The following is a 19,662-nucleotide window of genomic DNA, read 5'->3' as shown; positions in this document are numbered from 1 at the left end:
CAGAAATGTTTAGTAACTTTTCCAAGTTTATACTAGAAGGATTGTAACCAGAGAATTCTAACTCCAAAGCCTATATTGTTTCTACTTTACAAAAATGCATTTACACATAAGAAAGGAAAGACATTCCTGGTTGATGACAACCAGTGAGGTCTCCTGATTTACTATCAAGCGTTCTAGGAAGCAGTGGAGCTTTGCAGAGAAAACAAATACAGAATTTGGCTCAATGAGCTAGAAAAGGCCATACATGTGAGGACCCTACATTTACAGCTTTATTAGCCACACTATTTAGCCACACTATTCGCTTTATTTAGCCACACTAAAAATACTTGATTTTACTGTAAAAGTACTAATACAAATCTAATTTTAAATGATACAGTAATTTTTACATTACCCCTTTAGAGAGGTGAAAAGTATTGTCAAGTTTAATAATTAAGCTAAAATGACAAACTTTCACAGTGTTTATTCAGTTTCCTCTTTTCCAATATTCTTTACATATCTTTGTCAGTAACAACTCAAACACCTGTCTTGTCCATCCCTTCTGAATTGGGGTTTGATCTTTATATCTTTTGAAAAATACAACCCAGAAAACGTCTTTTGCATAGAAGGGTACAGGAAAGAAAAATGACTGTAGGTCAATAATTACACAAAGTCGTATCCAACTACTCTTGCAATAATTAAACTTGTCCAATCCCAGGGACAAGATTTGTAGCTAATTTATTCCTTAGCGTTTGCTTGAAACATCTATTGCTTAAAGTTAAACTTGAGAGACGTATCACTGGGAATATTTTATGGCAACAGTGGGGATTAGGTAAAAGAAGTCATTAAATGTTTTTCACAGTGAAAGTACTACAGCTTTGCTCTGTGTCCTTGAAAGTTGGAAATGTATGCTCTTGTGTGGGAGCAGTAACAAAACTGTTTCTGAGGAAAACTGCAGTCCATATCATGGCACAGCATGCAGAGGTAGAATGATCTCAGGCTACATTTTAGCTACTCATCTCAATTTTCATCTCAAGTTTACTCATCTCAATTTTTGCAAGAGAACGTGACTCCCATCTTTAACTTAGCGAATTGTTTGGGTCTTCAAGAGAAAAAGCTGCTCTGGATCTTAGGCCTAGAATGTCTCAGTCAGCTCTGGCTTGAAAAGTGGAAAGGGAAACTCTGTTGAGAGGAACCAAGTATAGTGGATTTTACTGGACTAGGTCCTGTCCTTTTGGGATTGTAACCTGACATGTGTGCTTGTCTTAGAATACGGAGGCAGACAGCTGCCTATCTGGGCCCAATCTTCTCCACCTGGCTTGACAGAATTGCCTTTGAGTGAGATGACATCAACACACATTAAGAAAGAGTTCCATGAAAGAGATTTACTGTTGAACATACTGTAAAAGGCGGGGCTGAGGATGTTGTCCCCAGTAGTTACATGCTCCTCTACACCCCTCTTTATTCCAGGTATTGCTGGTGCTGCTGCTAAGTGGCTTCTTTGTATCCTATGATCACTGTGAAGCTTGTAACTAATCATGTTTGCCTTATTTTGGTCACTTTCAGAAACTGGAGAGCCAAATGTGTGGGCTGTTGCTAGTAGGTATACTGGAATTTACAGCATGATGTTTGTGAAGTTGCTTTTATTTGAAGTTGTCCTACTAACTTCCTGCAAATGTCACCCTTATTTATTCACTTATTTTGTTTTTAATTTTTTTTTTTTAACTGAAGAATAATATACACTTACTCATTGTTTAAACTCATTGTGTTATTTGACTATTTGTAAATTTCTCAAAATATTTTTAAGCCAAGGAAGGGCATGTGTGTTGTGGGTATGTGCGTAAAATGAACATACTGTAGGGAATTCAAATAAAAAAGACAAATATCTATCAACCTCTTTGCAGCCTGCCTTCATCATCTGAAAATGAGCATTCTTCATCCAAAATAATGCTTTTCTCCTTTCTTCATGGCCCCTTGTAATTTTAATCATTTCTCTGGGTCTGAAGAGTAAAGGTTGCCAACTCTGTGAACCAGGACCAGCTGCATAATTTGCAGAACCAGTGAAAAATGAAAATATGGGACCTCTTGTTCAAAACATATTAGGTAGTTCAAGATGGCAGTGGCAGAGCATTACACCAAGCATGGGGCCTATTCGAGAGTGGGGCTCGGTCTTACTGTACAGGTCACATGCCCATGATGCAGGTCCTGCTGTGAACTTGGAGATCTTCTGGGATTAATATTGAGGCTTGATACTACTCTCCAGCAACAGGCCCAGGGTATAATCTCAAATTTCACTTCTTCCGGAAGAGAAGGTTTAACCCATAGGTAGAAAGCATTGTGTAGAGTTAAAAAATGTGTTTGCTAGTATCTAGTATCCTTAAGTTCAAAGACTGGCTTTGCTACTTAGTAGCTTTATAATCTTGAGTATATAATGTCCCTAAGCCTTTATTTCCCTACCTTTAAAATGAGGATAACGGGGGCCGGGCATAGTGGTTCATGCCTGTAATCCTAGCACTTTGGGAGGCTGAGGTGGGCTGATTGCCTGAGCTCAGGCGTTTGAGACCAGCCTGGGCAACATGGTGAAACCCCGTCTCTACTAAAATACAAAAAATTAGCTGGGCGTGGTGGCGTGCACCTGTAGTCCCAGTTACTTGGGAGGCTGAGGTAGGATAATTGCTTGAACCCGGGAGGCAGAGGTTGCAGTGAGCTGAGATCACACCACTGCACTCCAGCCTGGGTGACAGAGTAAGACTCCATCTCCATTGAAAAAATAATAATAATAAATTAAAAAAAAATAAGGATGATGGTAGAGCCAACTTTCTAGAGTTGTTGCAAGTGAACAAGAAAAGCTATGCATGATACCAGAAGTGTGGCATGCTCCAAATAAATAATAAATAATAGTTCTTTTGATTATATTTTATCTTTTTTTAATAGTTCTTTTGATTATATTTTATCTCTCTCTTTTTTTTTTTTTTTTTTTTACAGGCCCAAAAATTTTTTTTTTTTTTAATATTTTTTTTTTTTATTTTTTATTTTTCTCTTTTTTTTTTTTTTTTTTTTTACAGGCCCAAGATATTCCTTTTGTGTATCTGTTCAGAGAGTCCTTTATACCTTCTCTTCCAGACCTAGGTTTCTGGGAATGTTCCTTGACTACATCACTAAGCTACACATCAAACAGTTTCTGACCTACTGTTTTTATATCCCTGATTTATTCTCACTAATATGATGTTATGCTGTGAAATTATTATGATTTTCCTGAACTTCAGTTCTGCCAGTGATGGAAGGATAATAAGACATAAAGAAGTGATAGACATCTTGACCTGGTGATATTAACAAGATGATGTATTGATGAAATATTTTGAGTTCCCAGGGTTGGAGGTATCAGAGAAATTATTATGGATTTATAATACTGCTTAATGCACTGAGGGGCCTGCTCCCTTTCCTGGAGAGTCTTCTGAAACCCTTTGCCTTGGGGAAAAGTAACTGCTGACATTTGCCGGGTCAGGCCTTTTAAATATTTGGTTAGAATAAATCAGATGCAACACTCAAAGTATTTAATAACTGGGAGAAAGTGTGCTTGTGTATGTATGTATATTATTAAAAATTACCAATCAGAGAGTGCCACTAGTCCATCAGAAGTTGCCCTAGGGTAAGATCCAGTAAGCCCACTCACAGCATGGTAATGTCCAATAAAATCATACCGGGTGAGTATTATCAGCTGATTATCATCCCTTTGTGGGCTTTTTTTTAAAAAAATAAAACACTGGTTGGATTTATAAGTAATACAATGTTACTTGAGCAGGTTTGGCATTTGGGGGATGAAGGAAAAGTCTACTAGTCCAACAGTTGCTCTCCTGACATTTTAGTATTTTCAGTCACCTATAAGAGTTATAGCCTACAAGGACATGTTTTTATTATCACATAGATCAAGAGTTAAATACAGTACAAATTCATGGAAATCATCGGGGCTTCAGATATTCAAGGACTAATTGGAAAATACTTTGATCCTACCACCTGGCTAACACTAGCAATTTTCACTATGTAATTACTACCATAAACAATTCAAAGGGCACATTTTAAAGAAATAATTCTTTTAAGTGGTATTGTTTTCTTGGTTACTTATTCCAAACGCTGCATTGCTCCCCACCCCTTACCCTCACAAAAATATCTTCTGACATTTGGTTTGCTAAGTTGTACATTTGGTAAATGTTTCTAGTTGCTTAGGGCCTAGTTTAAATAGTAAAATAAATAAGGGCAAAACTTTGTTGGCTTTTTAAGGAAAAAAGTAATGGATCATGCAAAATCAGCATAAGTGTTTTAAAAGGCGTATTGAAAACCATGTCCCAAATTAAGTGAATACTAGAGTACTCTATTCTCATTTACTCATTCCAACAAAGACTGACTCATGTTTCTCTAGACAAAGTTAAAAAAAAAAAATCCTGTTTTGGGCAGCAGTTGTCATTGAGTATGGGATTTAATTGGAAGAAAACACAGGGAAATGCTAAATGTGGCTAGTGTGATTTGCACCTGTGTAAACAAGCAATGCCACCGGCCAGGCAGATCTTTGTCCTTCCAGCCAAGGACTCTTTTTTTTTCCCCCCCATACCACCTCTCCTTGGATTCATGGAAAAAAAATTTAGATTTAGTATAGTACTGTGAGGGATGTGTTGTGTAGAGAAAGATTGTGAGAGGGAGGATTTGTTGGGGGATAGTGAGAGTGGCTAGGGAAACCATTTGGCTAGGGAAGGAGCTTTAAGAATGGCTTTCAGAATGTGGTTCTTAGCAAGTGGCCCCTGGAACCAAACCACAGCATCAGCATCATTTGACAGCTTTGTTAGAAATAAAATTCTTGTGCACAATCCCAGACCTCCTGGATTAGAAACACTGGGGTGGTTCCAGAGGGTTGTTTGATTAAGCCTTCCAAGTGATCCTGGTGCCACTGAGATTTGGAACAACTACCTTGAAGGACAGTGAAGACCTGCTTGAGTGACTGGAGAATAGGGATAATCCACAAAGAACCTCAGCTAATGACCACTTGGTGCCTTTGTTTCTGAGAGGTTATGAGCCTTCAAGGTCATAGCTGCATAAGGCATCATTCCTGCTTTTTTTTTTTTTTTTTTTTTTTTTTTTTTTTTGAGGCGGAGTCTCACTCTGTCGCCCGGACTGGAGTGCAGTGGCCAGATCTCAGCTCACTGCAAGCTCCGCCTCCCGGGTTTACGCCATTCTCCTGCCTCAGCCTCCCGAGTAGCTGGGACTACAGGCGCCCGCCACCTCGCCCGGCTAGTTTTGTATTTTAGTAGAGACGGGGTTTCACCGTGTTAGCCAGGATGATCTCGATCTCCTGACCTCGTGATTCGCCCGTCTCAGCCTCTCAAAGTGCTGGGATTACAGGCTTGAGCCACCGCGCCCGGCCCATTCCTGCTTTTTATGTGGTTGAGGACTTCTACCTACATACCATTTGGTTATAACTATTTTTCATATCAACGGTTATTTACCTCAATGGAATCCTCAGTATATATTGCTCATTTTGCTCTTTCCTCATAAAAAATAAAAGTGTTTAGGTAGTTTACTAAGTTGATTTTTTAAAAATATATTTTATCTTTTCAGAAATATTTTTCCATTTAAACATTTGTTCCTCATTTTAATTTAGTTTGTTGCATTTTGCTGAGGAACTTGAGCTCAGCTTTTCTACCTCAAAGTTTTGGCTACTTATACTGTGCTAAAAACTTTTAATTTTGGACATTATATTTGGTAAAATCAACCACAGCATTTGGAAGGTCTGCCAGGAAATTTGAGGTTTCAGTGCAATTTGAATGTTGCATAATTCAACATTTTACCCATTTTTTGGATGTAGTTTCCCTAATCAGGGAAAAAATTGTTATTGCAACATTGGATTTTTTTAAGCATACCACCTTATGAGACAATTTTTGGATTTATTTAATTATCATGCTTGGAAACACATGATTCCCTCCTTTTCCTTTTCTTTTTCTTTTATTCCTTTTCCCTCTTTTCCATCTTGTTTTAATTTTTTCTTTCATTTTTATAGATCAGAAAAGGCTTTTGGTTTCTTTAAAAAATAAAATAAACTACTTGAAAGGAAAATAGTAAAGAACTACAAAGAAGAGTATAACAAAAAAGTAAGGGTCACAGGTGAAGGAGGTGTGGTCAACATACACAAAGGAGAACAAAAGATAAGGTTTAAAGTAGCTGGGCTGGGCGTGGTGGCTCCTGCCTGTAATCCCAGCACTTTGGGAAGCTGAGGTGGGCAAATCACCTGAGGTCAGGAGTTTGAGACCAGCCTGGCCAACATGGCAAGACTCTGTCTCTACTAAAAATGCAAACATTAGCCAGGACTGGTGGTGGGTGCCTGTAATCCCAGCTACTCTGGAGGCTCAGGCACGAGAATCGCTTGAACCCAGGAAGTAGAGTTTACAGTGAACCGAGATCGCACCACTGCACGGCAGCCTGGGCGATGTAGCGAGACTTCATCTCTAAATAAATAAATAATGATAATTAAAAAAATAACTGGAAATGTGGACTGGAAGGTGGGACAGTCTCAGAAGTTACATTGGGAACCTTGAGTCTGACATAGGATATGTGGCGTCCTAAGTCATGGGCTGCATGCAGTAGTTGTAACATGAACAAGTAACTTCTGGTCAGTGGCTCACTTGCTATTTGACCTTGTGGTTTAGTTACATTCTATTGCTGAGATTCTGAAAGTCATATTTATAACACCTATTTTTCAGTGTTGTCATGGGATGAAGAGAAATTATATAGGTAAAGAAGACTGAGTCCCAGACATGAGATATTGACTACTAGTATGTGTTCATACTTTCAGTTGTGATTCATCTGTTTCAATAGTTGTATGATACTTCATTGCGTTAATATGCCACAACTTATTTATCCACTTATATGGCAAAGGATATTCTGGGGAATATCCTAGGGATTTCAAGGTTTTTTGATAATATAATGAATATTCATGTATATCTCTTTGATGCACATCTGCAGAGTTTTCACTGAAACAAATAACTAGAATTGGAATTGTTGGGTACTAGGCTGTAAGCATATTTCCTAGACAATGTCAGATTAAGTTCCAAGTGGTTGCACATATTGACACTTCCACGATGAATATATAGACTTTCCCTTTGTTGCACTTATTTGTCAATAATTGGTGTGGCTAGACTAAAATGTTTGCAAATTTCGTAGGTAAAAATTGTGTTTCTTAGGGTTTCATTTTGCATTTTCCTAATTACCAAGGAGATTGATCATATTTCCATTTATCTAGGGATCATTTGTGTTTCCATTTTTTTGAGAAATGTTCATTCGCAGAATTTTTTCAAAAATTTCTATAGTGCTGTTTTATTTTGTTTATTGATTTGTGGGAATCTTTGATATATTTTGGAATCCCATTATTTTTCCTTTTTCAGTCATGTGCAATGAAAATAAATTGTCCCAGTTTTGGCTTGTGTTTTTACTGATGTCCTTTGATATATAGGATGTCTTATTCTAATGTGTGGTTTTATTTTTTAGGATTTGCATATTGCATAAGTGTATGTGCCTTGTTTAAGAAATTCTCTCCTTCCCAGAAAACATAAAGACAACCTCTAGATTATCTTTCAAATTTTAAAGGTTTTTTTTCACTTTTAGATTTTTTAATCCTTTGGCATTTATTTTCTGTGCACCGGTAGAGATAGTAATCAATGTAATTTTTTTTAAGCGTACACAACCAATGGCAACATCACTGTTTAATGAATAATCTACCATTTCCACACCACTCTATATGGCCACCTGTGTCATGTATCAATCCTTTGTATAAGGGTGGGTCTGGTTCTGAGATCTCTATTCTATGTCCTTCATCTATTCATGTTCCACTTCCATGTTGTCTTACTTAGAGCCTATTTAAAATAAACGCTGATATCTGATAGGTAGTGCATATTACTTCTGTCGTGCTTTTCTTCTGGATTATCTTGAGTATTAGCTCCTTGTTTTTCTATATAAATATTAAAATAGTTTAAGAAGTTATTGTTGCTGTATGTATTGTTAAACACAACATGCTTCAAAACAATATGCTGTATGCAATAAATACATACAATTTTATCCATTAAGACATAAATAAAATTTTAACTATTAAAAAATAAGTAACAAATACACATATACATTGCATGCAATCTTTCGTGGAACTGCATTGAATGTATACAAGGATTTAGGGGAAAATTTTTAGTTTGTGATATTTAGCCCTCCAATCACCAAACAGGAAATGTTTATTTACTGAGTTTTGACTTACTATTTTGTTGTTGTTGTTGCTGTTGTTGTTGTCCTTGGGATTCTCATTCATTACTTTTATATGGGATCAGTAATACATTTCCAGATTTGCTTATTGGTATTAATCTGGAATTTGAGCATTTTTTAGTGAAGTGCTAATACGTATTTTAACATATTTAGTCAAGTATCCTACCAGGAGTAGAAGATTTATATAGAGGATTTTCACATGCAGTTCTTTATAGAAATATGTATAATGTCTTTGAGTTTATTTTCTCTGCCAGCATGTATATGTATGCTTACAAAAAATACATATCTATTTACTCTGTAGGTGGAAAAATGCTAATCACTGAAAGAAAACATTTTTTGTCAGGAAGAATTGCACAAAGTAAGTCTGAAGCAAATTTGTTTGACATGGAAGCTGGAAAACTCTCAAAAAGTTGCAATATTACAGGTATGGGAATTTATTACTGTTGTGATTTGTCCATGTAAGTACATGAAATTCATCACCAATAACTGTTGAAGGTCTACCTCTAAAAATGCTTTGGAAGATAGAAAGAATTATAAAATCTTGTTTTTACCATAAAAGTAGTTTAAAAGGTGTGCAAAATAAAATAGCGCAACCAACAGATCATGATAAATACTATAAAAAGGAAAAATGTTGTTAATAGATGAGTGTTATATGCAATAACTATAATGAATTTGGGGACAAAAAGGCTCTCTGTAGGTTGGTCGACCTAGGAAATCTTCATGGAGCATCAAAAAATTAACCTGATACTCAGAAGAAAAGTTTTTAAGAGAGTTAGGGGATACTGTATTAAAGAAAAGTGTGAATGTAAGAGAAATGCCATCTTTATTTGTCAAAATCCAGCTTCTAATTTTTAGCATGTAACACTTAAAAACATTTCATTCAAGACAATGGTTCTATGTATATTAAACAAAAGAAATTCTGACATTTAGCTTGAATCATTTTTTCAGTAGAACTTCTGAAAATTTGGTTGGCCTGTCTCTAAAAGCAGCACTAGCTTCACAAAGTCTGCAGAGTCTTTATAATTATTTACTAAGAAATGAACAAGTATGAGTGGCTCTACACACACAAAAAATGGCTTCAATGTTGTGAGCTATCTAGAAATTCTTATAATAGAAGTGTAAATATTTTAATGTTACAAATTCTTAAGACACTTACTTTCCAAAGTAATAATGCTTCAATTTCTAGTGGTAAAATTGTTATTTGCCATCGCAATCTTGAGTGCAACAAATTCCTTTGATCAATAAAACCAGTGGTGGTCTAAATTTTCAATGTTCATTTTATTAATTCATTTTCCTGAAAAATGTTCATTTTATGAACATTTTTCAATAGAAAGTTATCATAGAATTATCTAATAAATTAATGACTTTCTAATTTAGTATCTTGTTTTAAATATNATGAACAAGTATGAGTGGCTCTACACACACAAAAAATGGCTTCAATGTTGTGAGCTATCTAGAAATTCTTATAATAGAAGTGTAAATATTTTAATGTTACAAATTCTTAAGACACTTACTTTCCAAAGAAATAATGCTTCAATTTCTAGTGGTAAAATTGTTATTTGCCATCGCAATCTTGAGTGCAACAAATTCCTTTGATCAATAAAACCAGTGGTGGTCTAAATTTTCAATGTTCATTTTATTAATTCATTTTCCTGAAAAATGTTCATTTTATGAACATTTTTCAATAGAAAGTTATCATAGAATTATCTAATAAATTAATGACTTTCTAATTTAGTATATTGTTTTAAATATTATTTTAAATGTTAAGAGATGTATCTGATATTTTCTACATATTGAATATTATCTGAAAAGGAAAACATTAAATTAATATTCTGAATGTAATGAGACCAACAATCCAATGTTTAGAAAAATGTGGATAATTGAATAACTGATTTATTCTGTTTGACCAGAAATTTGCATTTGTAAACATGATACATAAAATAATAAAGCACAAACACATGCTAGTCTGAGTCATTTTCAAGAAAATGTGCTAAATATATTATTACATCCTATTAAATATTTATTTGTTTAGTTTACAAATCATGATGTCTTAAAATAACATTACATATGTTCAAAAAATAACCTGGTAGAAAAAATATTCTTTTCTCATTACATACAAATTTGACCAAATTTAACATTGAGTTTGTGTTAGCTGGTAGACTAGACATCAGAAAGAAAAATGAAAAGTAAGTCCTGAATTTTAAGCTATGGGAAAACTGATCTTGATTATAACTCAGAATGCCACCTTATCTTTGTTTTGCTTTGTCTTTCCTTAAATAACAAGAATGCCAGGATCCAGACTTGCTTCACAGTCGGCCGGATGCTTTCACGCTTCATGGTAATAATGCTTCCAAAGTTACAAATCCATTCTGGAATCAACTGTCTGCTTCTAACCCATTTTTGGATGACATAACTCAGCTAAGAAATAATAGGAAGAGAAATAATATTTCCATCTTAAAGGAAGATCCTTTTCTTTTCTTTAGAGAAATAGAAAATGGGAATTCTTTTGATTCCTCCGGTGATGAACTTGATGTGCATCAGTTACTTAGGCAGTCTTCCTCAAGAAAATCTGGAAGATCTAAAAGCATTTCAGAACTTCTGGACATTTTAGACGACACAGTACGTTCCCATCACAGTATGCATAACTCTGATCAGATTCTACTACAAGACTTAGAATGGCTTAAAAATGACCGAGAGGCTTATAAAATGGCTTGGTTAAGTCAACGCCAGCTGGCCCGCTCCTGCCTTGATTTGAATACAATTAGTCAGAGCCCTGGATGGGCCCAGACACAACTTGCAGAGGTCACCATAACTTGCAAAGTAAACCATCAAGGAGGATCAGTACAATTACCTGAATCAGACATCACTGTTCATGTGCCCCAAGGTCATGTGGCTGTGGGGGAATTCCAAGAGGTGTCTCTAAGGGCTTTCCTTGATCCGCCACACATGCTTAACCATGATCTTTCATGCACCGTGAGCCCATTGTTGGAAATCATGTTAGGCAACCTCAATACAATGGAAGCCCTTTTGCTGGAGATGAAAATTGGGGCTGAAGTGAGAAAGGATCCTTTCAGCCAAGTCATGACAGAAATGGTGTGTTTACACAGCTTGGGTAAAGAAGGCCCTTTTAAAGTTTTAAGCAACTGCTACATTTATAAAGACACCATCCAAGTCAAGCTAATTGACTTGAGTCAGGTAATGTATCTAGTGGTTGCTGCACAAGCTAAAGCTCTTCAGTCACCAGTTGCCACCATTTGGGATTATATCCACAAAACCACCTCAATTGGAATTTATGGACCCAAATATATCCATCCCAGTTTTACTGTTGTTTTAACAGTTTATGGACACAATTATATGCCAGGACAACTTACAATTTCTGATATTAAGAAGGGCGGAAAAAACGTATCTCCAGTCGTGTTTCAGCTTTGGGGAAAGCAGTCATTTTTACTTGACAAGCCACAAGATTTAAGTGTTTCTGTTGTTTCCTGTGATCCTGATTTTGAAGTAAAGACAGAAGGAGAAAGGAAAGAAATTAAACAAAACCAATTGGAAGCAGGTGAAATAGTTCATCAACAATTTTTATTTTCTTTAGTTGAGCACAGAGAGATGCACTTGTTTGATTTTTGTGTTCAGGTGGAACCTCCCAATGGTGAACCAGTTGCACAGTTCTCTGTCACTACTCCTGATCCAACTCCAAATCTAAAAAGGCTCTCAAATCTGCCAGGCTATTTGCAGAAGAAGGAGGAAATCAAGTCTGCTCCTTTATCACCAAAAATGCTTGTTAAATATCCCACATTTCAAGATAAAACATTGAACTTTACCAACTATGGGGTAACCCTGAAGGCAGTGCTAAGACAAAGCAAGATTGATTACTTCCTTGAATATTTCAAAGGGGACACAATAGCTCTCCTCGGGGAAGGTAAGATAAAAGCTATTGGGCAGTCCAAAGTGAAAGAATGGTATATAGGAGTCCTCAGAGGTAAGATTGGACTTGTACACTGCAAAAACGTCAAGGTGATTTCAAAGGAACAAGTAATGTTTATGTCAGATAGTGTCTTAACAACCAGAAATCTTCTTGAACAAATTGCCCTGCCTTTAAAAAAGTTGACTTATATCTACTCAGTTGTATTAACCTTGGTGTCAGAAAAAGTTTATGATTGGAAAGTTTTAGCTGATGTCCTGGGTTACTCACATCTGTCCCTGGAAGATTTTCACCAATTTCAAGCAGACAAAGAATCAGAAAAAGTTTCTTATGTTATAAAGAAGTTAAAGGAAGATTGCCACACAGAGAGAAATACAAGGAAGTTTCTGTATGAACTTATTGTGGTGAGTATTGCTTGATCATAGTAATGAATTGCCATAGAGAATTATATTAACTTGACAATATTTATAACCAAACATGTGAGAGGAGAAATGTTTAAAAATTCAGCAGTCTTAAATACATTAAAGATACTTTATAGCAAATTAGTTTTTCCTACATAATCATAAAACTGATTTCTTAAACTTGAGATTCAATTGTGATTTCCCCCCAAAAGTGGATCATCTTTTAAAAGAAAATTAAAAGTTCTGTTTGTGCTGGGCTTAACAGTTCAGATACGACTTCTCTTCCTTTCTCAAATATTTAGACAGCTCTTAAGATACCAGAGAGGCTCCATAACATGAAAGCAAGCTAAAGAAAACTAACTTGGCCATTGTTAGAGATCACTTTTCAGTGTGCGTGGGATTTTTTTCTTTTCTTTTTTTTTTTTTTTTTTTTTTTTTTTTTTTTTTTTTGAGACAAAGTCTGGGTCTGTCACTCAGGCTGGAGTGCAGTGGCATGATCACGACTCACTGCAGTTTCAACCTCCAGGGATCAGCTGCCCAAGTAACTCAGACTACAGGCAGGTGCTACCATGCCTGGGTATTTTTTGTTTTTTTCTTTTAGGATTGGGAGTCTCACTATGTTGCCCAAGATGCTCTTGAGCTGCTGGCCTCAAGCAATCTTCCCACCTTGGCCTCCCAAAGTGCTGAAATTACAGCCATGAGCCACCACACCTGGCTATTTCTTTTTTTTTTTTTTAATGTATTACCAATATCCTTTAGAAATTTAATATTCTTATGTGTGCAATGCATTACAGCCCAAATAATGATATTAGTATTCTCATCTTAATCCTCATGTTTAAATAGGACTCTTAGGGTCAAATTCTTTAATGTAGTATCCAACCCAGTGGAAGGCTCAGTGGAGAATTACAAAGTACTTTTTACCTTTAAAGTAGAAATTCAATATTTTATACAAATAAAAAATATCAAGAGCATATTTCTAAAATGGTTAAAACATGAGTGTAAAATAATGATTGTCAATACTTCTCTAGTGCTCATTTAGCCATTAACAACTCTATGGGGTAAGTATAGCTAGTGTCTTCATCTTACAGATGGAAGAAACCAAGTCTTAGAAAGTTAGGCGATTTGCCTAAGTCCTATAGCTGCCTATTCTTATAGATGGGATTTAAACATTTTTTGGTTTCATGCTTAAAGCCACTATGCCTTCATGAAACAAAGTAATGTGTGTGTGTATAAAAATGTTTGTATAAGTACTATATACGTGTAGGTATGTGTATTAAATACCATTATAATTCTGAAAGGCTGGTGCTCTGTAGAAGGTAAATAAAATGATATAGGCAGGTTCATGCAAATGGGCAAAGTTTTAATCAAGATGCAAAAGAAGTAGAAAATATTTGGAGGACAAATTTAATCTGTGACATTAACAATGATTCATATAATAAATAAATATATATAACATTATCTGTCTTTCAATATTTTTGATGATTCTACAGTGATACTTAGAGGAGCTGAAATTCAAAAGTTCCAATATCCAGTTGCTAAGTTGATAGATTTTTTATGGTGTGCTGCATTCTTTCCTACCCTGGGACATTCAGAACTATTGGAGACTGAATGTTAGAAGCTGCCCTACCTGGTGGAAGCTGCATGTGCATTTTGTAATAGCTCATTAACTCTCATAGCTCATATTCAATATTCACCTGCAAAGGTTTGAATTGGAAGAATAATTTCTTTTGTTCTTTTAGTGGCCTAAAAATGTTGTAATGCCCAAAGGTCATTAATGATGGTCTGAAAGTTCAAGCCTGATCATACCTGTACTTTTTGGGGTATGATAATTATCAGAGTGCCTCAAGTGTCTAGCTAGAAAATCTAGTAGAGAGTCCATTCAAGTGGGGAGTTTCCAAGCCTTAGTGGAGGTTTCAGGATTTCTGTTTGAAGAGGCTCAGGCCTGGTTCTCTGACTGGCAGGTAATGGAGCATGGGGTATAGAGTTGTCTCTTGAAACTTTCTTTGCATGGTAAATATACATTTTCCTAGGATTGCATATTAATTTGGGGTGGCAGGAAGAGACCTGATAAGCTGAAAACGATTGTGGGATCCAAACCCTTCAGTCTTCTCTCGACATTGAGACTGGCTGTCCTTACATGCTTGACACTCTCTAAAGCACTTCAGCATCCAATTTGATTTTCACAATGATTATGGAGGTTTAGACAAAGTAGAATTAACACTGTATCAATTTTTAAAATCATTAAATAGAGATATTGTGTGATGCATCTAAAGTCATACTATGTGGAGCTGGATTTTACACTCATGTTTTGTGACTCCAAGTACAGATCTTTTCTCTAAAACAAGAAACTGGAATATAAAATAGTAACCCCACTCCACAGATTACTAAAAGCACCACCAGGGACCCGCTGGCTCAGTATTGTTTCTCACTGAGGCTGTAACTCTTCAGTATAAAGGTTTGGATCCATTTATGTATCAAAACCATGGGTAGTCCTTCTAACTGCATACTTCCAGGGGAATGAACATGCTATCAACTTTCATAGTTGCCTTACTTGCTCATTCGTTTTTACTTATTGTTTCATATTGGTAGATAAAGCCCCAAAGTGCCATTAAATAATGAGGGGCTACAAAGCATGTTTACAGTAGTTCCCCTTATCCACAGTTTCACTTTCTGTGGTTTTGGTTACCTACCATCAACCATGATTAACAAATAGGTGAGTGGAGTACAATAAGGTATTTTGAGAGAGAGAGGTCACATTCATATAACTTTTATTAGAGTATATTGTTATGATTGTTATATTTTATTACTATTGTTGCTAATCTCTTACTGTGCCTATTTTATAAATTAAACTTTTCCATAGGTGTGTATGTATAGGAAAAAACATAGTGTGCATAAAATTTGGTACCATCTGCAGTTTCAGGCATCCACTGGGCGGCCTAGAAACGTGTCTCCTGGATAAGGGGGAGCTACTCTATTTTCTCATTTGAACAAAGAAGAAGTATGGATAGATGTAATCCCATATTTTAAAAATAGTACTCAAGGCAAAACACAAACTTGTAGACTTGTTTGAAACATGCGTGGTTAGGTAAGAGTCTGATGGTTTTCTATTTTGCATTGTAGAAGACTAGGTGTTTTTTTTTGTTGTTTTTTGTTTTTTGTTTTTTTGAAGGAGTCTTGCTGTGTTACCCAGGCTGGAGTGCAGTGGGGCGATCTCGGCTCACTGCAAGCTCTGCCTGCCGGGTTCATGCCATTCTCCTGCCTCGGCCTCCGGAGTAGCTGGGACTACAGGTGTCCGCCACCATACCCAGCTAATTTTTTGTATTTTTAGTAGAGTCAGGGTTTCACCGTGTTAGCCAGGATGGTCTCGATCTCCTGACCTCGTGATCCACCCACCTCGGCCTCCCAAAGTGCTGGGATTACAGGCGTGAGCCGCTGCGCCCAGCCGGTGTTTTGTCTTTAATACCTTGTAGTTTATGTTTAATACCATTCTGTTGGTGATGAGGGAGAGTATTTTAATAAACATATATATATTTTAAACTTATAAACATCAATAGCTTTGTTCAAAGTTGAAGGAATGTCTCTTTTTTTTTTCACAACAGATATGATTCTGGGACGTTTTAAGTCATATTTTGGTGAAAATAGAACAATATTTACCATCACCAGTTCACATACACTTTAGAGAAATTTTTGTAGCCAGTCCTCTCATAGAGCAAGGCTTTATTTCTCATGAGTAAATAACCAATCCTAGATTGATAAATTAGACTGCTGGAACTTCAGAGTACCATTGGAAGTGTGTACTTTAACTTCCTTTTTTCACAATTAAAGATACAAAGACACATATTAGTTAAGTGGTTTATCCAAGGTCCTATAATTAGCCACTGAATTAGTTCTAAATCTCCCCTAACTCTGACTTAGTTATGTCTACTGTAGTTTGCTTATAGAATTTGCTTAAATGTGAATCAACTTCTTGAGCTTTAGAAAACTCAATTATGTATGTAGTGAAAAAAGGACTCCCATTTGTAGAATATGTAATAAAAAGGCCAATTTATAGAGAAAAAACCCAAGTTAGTTGCTTTTAATTGTGACATGTAATTGTTGCTGCAGGCTCTTCTGAAAATGGATTGCCAGTGGTTAGTTGCACGTCTCATCCAAGAAGCTGCTATTCTGACTTCAGCTGTCAAGCTTGGAAAAGGCTGGAGGGAACTAGCTGAAAAGTTAGTACGACTCACAAAGCAACAAATGGAGGCATATGAAATTCCTCATCGAGGAAACACTGGAGATGTTGCTGTTGAGGTAAGACTTGTTTGTGTAATTCAATAGTGAAAAGCTGCAGACCAAGTAACACTAATGTAATCAAACCCGTACCACATTCACGAATTCACTGCGGGAGTGTCCAAGTTGATCCACTAACTGAATCACTGCGCTAGTAACTCCTCAATACTGTCTGAAATATAGACACACTCTCTTGAAAGGCATTGAGAGCCTTTAAAATATTGATATTTGTTCTTTTGGATTTCATATTCTCATGGCCTTTGATCAATGAATTAATTGATCAAATTGGGCCAGTAAGTGGGGATGGCTATAAGAACTTGAGTCATAAAACAGGTAAATTTTGAAGGTGGGAGACAGTATCAAGTCAGGACAACAGAGGAAAGTATAATAATATATATTTATCGGCCTCAGGCATAGACTTAGTCACTTGTGATAACTAATGCTCAGTGACAAGAAGCATTAAGAAAGTGGATATAGAGCCACTGGTGATGAGAAATAGATACCTAAGAGCTTCATTATCTCCTTCACAATGTTGCCTACAATAACTACAGGCATCAATTGCAGAATGATAGCACTTAGTACAAAGTAAATATTTACCATGAAAATACTGTTTTTATCAAAACAAATGTATGCTGTTAGGCACAAGTTAAATATTTTTCTCTAGATTACCATAAAGAACTGTGAGTCAATTTTTGTTGAATTAAATAAATAAAAATATTCCAGTGAAGGGCACATGTAAAATATTCTGTATCTCTCTCTCTAAATGAACAAGCATTTTGAAGATATTTATGTTTAAGGAAATCTCTCTCTTATTAGAGATGACTTGGTGAGGGCAGAAGAGGTATTCTTCACTGTGTTTTTGGCAGAGAGCTGGGAATTCATTTTTGGAGAAAATTTTCTTACTTTGATGCAACCATTCCAGTTGGGTGAACAGGGCAAAGCCACCTTTGCATGAAAAGTAGAGACAAATCGAGTCAGCTGAATTCCAGCAGCTGCAGTGGAAGTGTCAGCAGGCTGGTTTCTGAGTTCCTGCAGCCTGGCTTTCCAGCCAGGACTTCTCCAAAATAAGACTCTTTAGCCAGGAGCAGCCAGAGACTGAGGATATCTTTCCCCTCAGAGACTACATTTATCTCCATAAACTTAGAAGGTCATTACAGCCTATAAATAAGCATAATAGAGCATTCAGTACACAAAATGGACTCAAGTGTTTACAGAATGAGATGAAAGATAGGAAGCCTTTGAGAAGGAAAAACAAATATTATGAGGGATACGCTCTTCTGATTCGGACATTTCAATTAACTGATTAAAAAGTTGTCTAATTGAAAGCAGGACCTTTTTTTCTTAATAAGGTTCTGTTTTGAAAGAGTTTTGTTGAGAGTTATTTATCAGAGTTATTTATTCTGTCAGCCTCCTTAAGCATCTGGCTGCTTTCTAATTGTGGCTGTTTATAGTTTGTCTTCCCCTAAATCTTCATGGAGGCTAGCAAACCACCTACTTTTCCATTATTTACTTTTGCAGAGCCCAAATCATAAGTGACTAAGTCTTTGCCTGAGGCTGACAAACACTCAGAAGGAGAAAGGAAAGCCCCTAGGTGACTTTCTATGATAGTTCAACTTATTGTGATTAATAGTAATAGTCATCACTCAGATTCATGTTATTCAATACTTAGAAAAATCCACAGTATATTGGCCTAAGGTCATTCCAAATAATCTACAGAAATCTTACCTATGAGGTCACTTAACTAATGGGTAAATATATGCTAATTTCCAACCTCCTAAAAAAATAGCTGTATAATTTTTCTCTTTGGGAGGAGATTCTTAAATATGATCAATTTACAATTCAAGTAGATGATTTCAAAGCACACTGATATTAGTTCTGGGTAGGGGGTGCAGAGCGGGCGGAAGTGCACTGGGGCAGGGAGATAACCAGGTCTAGCGGTTACTGGGCTGCTTTTTTTCCTGTATCTCATTTCCTCAGAGGGCACACACTGCAAAAATTGCCTTCTATGTGTGCCAATGCCTACAGTTGGGTTCTTTCACTTACTTTCTCTCCTTTAACTTCTTTCTCTTCCCTTTGTTCTACTTTTATTGTGTCTTAGGGAGAGTTATCTGGCACTGACTCCATGACAGGCACTGTTCTGGAAATATTACAGAAATTAACTAATGTAATCCTTTCAATAAAAACTTATGGGGCAGACACTAATATCTAAGATATAGAGAGGATAAGTAACTTGCTTAAACATACACAGCTAGAAAGTCCTGGAACCATGTTTAGAGCACAGACATTTGACTTCAGAGTCCATGACTTTAACCATTGCACTCTGTCCATCACTGTTTAACATGGTGACTAAGTTGCAGAGTCAGAAGGTGTGACCAGGGTTTTAAGCAACTCATTTCATTTTATATTTGTCCTCTTTTCAGGCCATGTAAAGTAGCCATAGTAGTATCAAAATTGGCCTCAAAATTAAATCTTTACCAAGCCTCAAGCTGATTAAAGAATTAAGTATATCAATAATACATTTGTCCGATTTTCTTTTTTTTCATTCTTTTTTTTATTGTTTTTTATTATTATTATTATACTTTAAGTTCTAGGGTACATGTGCATAACGTGCAGGTTTGTTACATATGTATACTTGTGCCATGTTGGTGTGCTGCACCCATCAACTCGTCAGCACCCATCAACTCGTCATTTACATCAGGTATAACTTCCAATGCAATCCCTCCCCCCTCCCCCCTCCCCATGATAGGTCCTGGTGTGTGATGTTCCCCTTCCTGAGTCCAAGTGATCTCATTGTTCAGTTCC

The 19,662-nt window shown here is 36.2% G+C and overlaps 1 protein-coding gene across 3 annotated transcripts in view; it reads left to right on the top strand.

The window, feature by feature from the left end:
• MACC1 (MET transcriptional regulator MACC1) overlaps positions 1 to 19,662 on the top strand; it is a 79,561-nt gene that overhangs the window by 47,176 nt on the left and 12,723 nt on the right. For all 3 annotated transcript variants that reach the window (XM_017871545.1, XM_017871546.1, XM_017871547.1), the window contains exons 2-4: positions 8,567 to 8,689; positions 10,550 to 12,591; positions 16,693 to 16,881. In XM_017871545.1, coding sequence (XP_017727034.1) covers positions 8,575 to 8,689; positions 10,550 to 12,591; positions 16,693 to 16,881 — 2,346 coding nt within the window. In that variant the 5' untranslated portion in view covers positions 8,567 to 8,574. The remainder of the gene's footprint in view (positions 1 to 8,566; positions 8,690 to 10,549; positions 12,592 to 16,692; positions 16,882 to 19,662) is intronic.

This window comes from Rhinopithecus bieti, unplaced genomic scaffold, assembly GCF_001698545.2.
Source record: "Rhinopithecus bieti isolate Rb0 unplaced genomic scaffold, ASM169854v2 scaffold_5882, whole genome shotgun sequence".
NCBI lineage: Eukaryota > Metazoa > Chordata > Mammalia > Primates > Cercopithecidae > Rhinopithecus > Rhinopithecus bieti.
The sequence above is the reverse complement of the archived record's forward strand: the minus strand, read 5'-3'. Positions and strand labels throughout refer to the sequence as shown.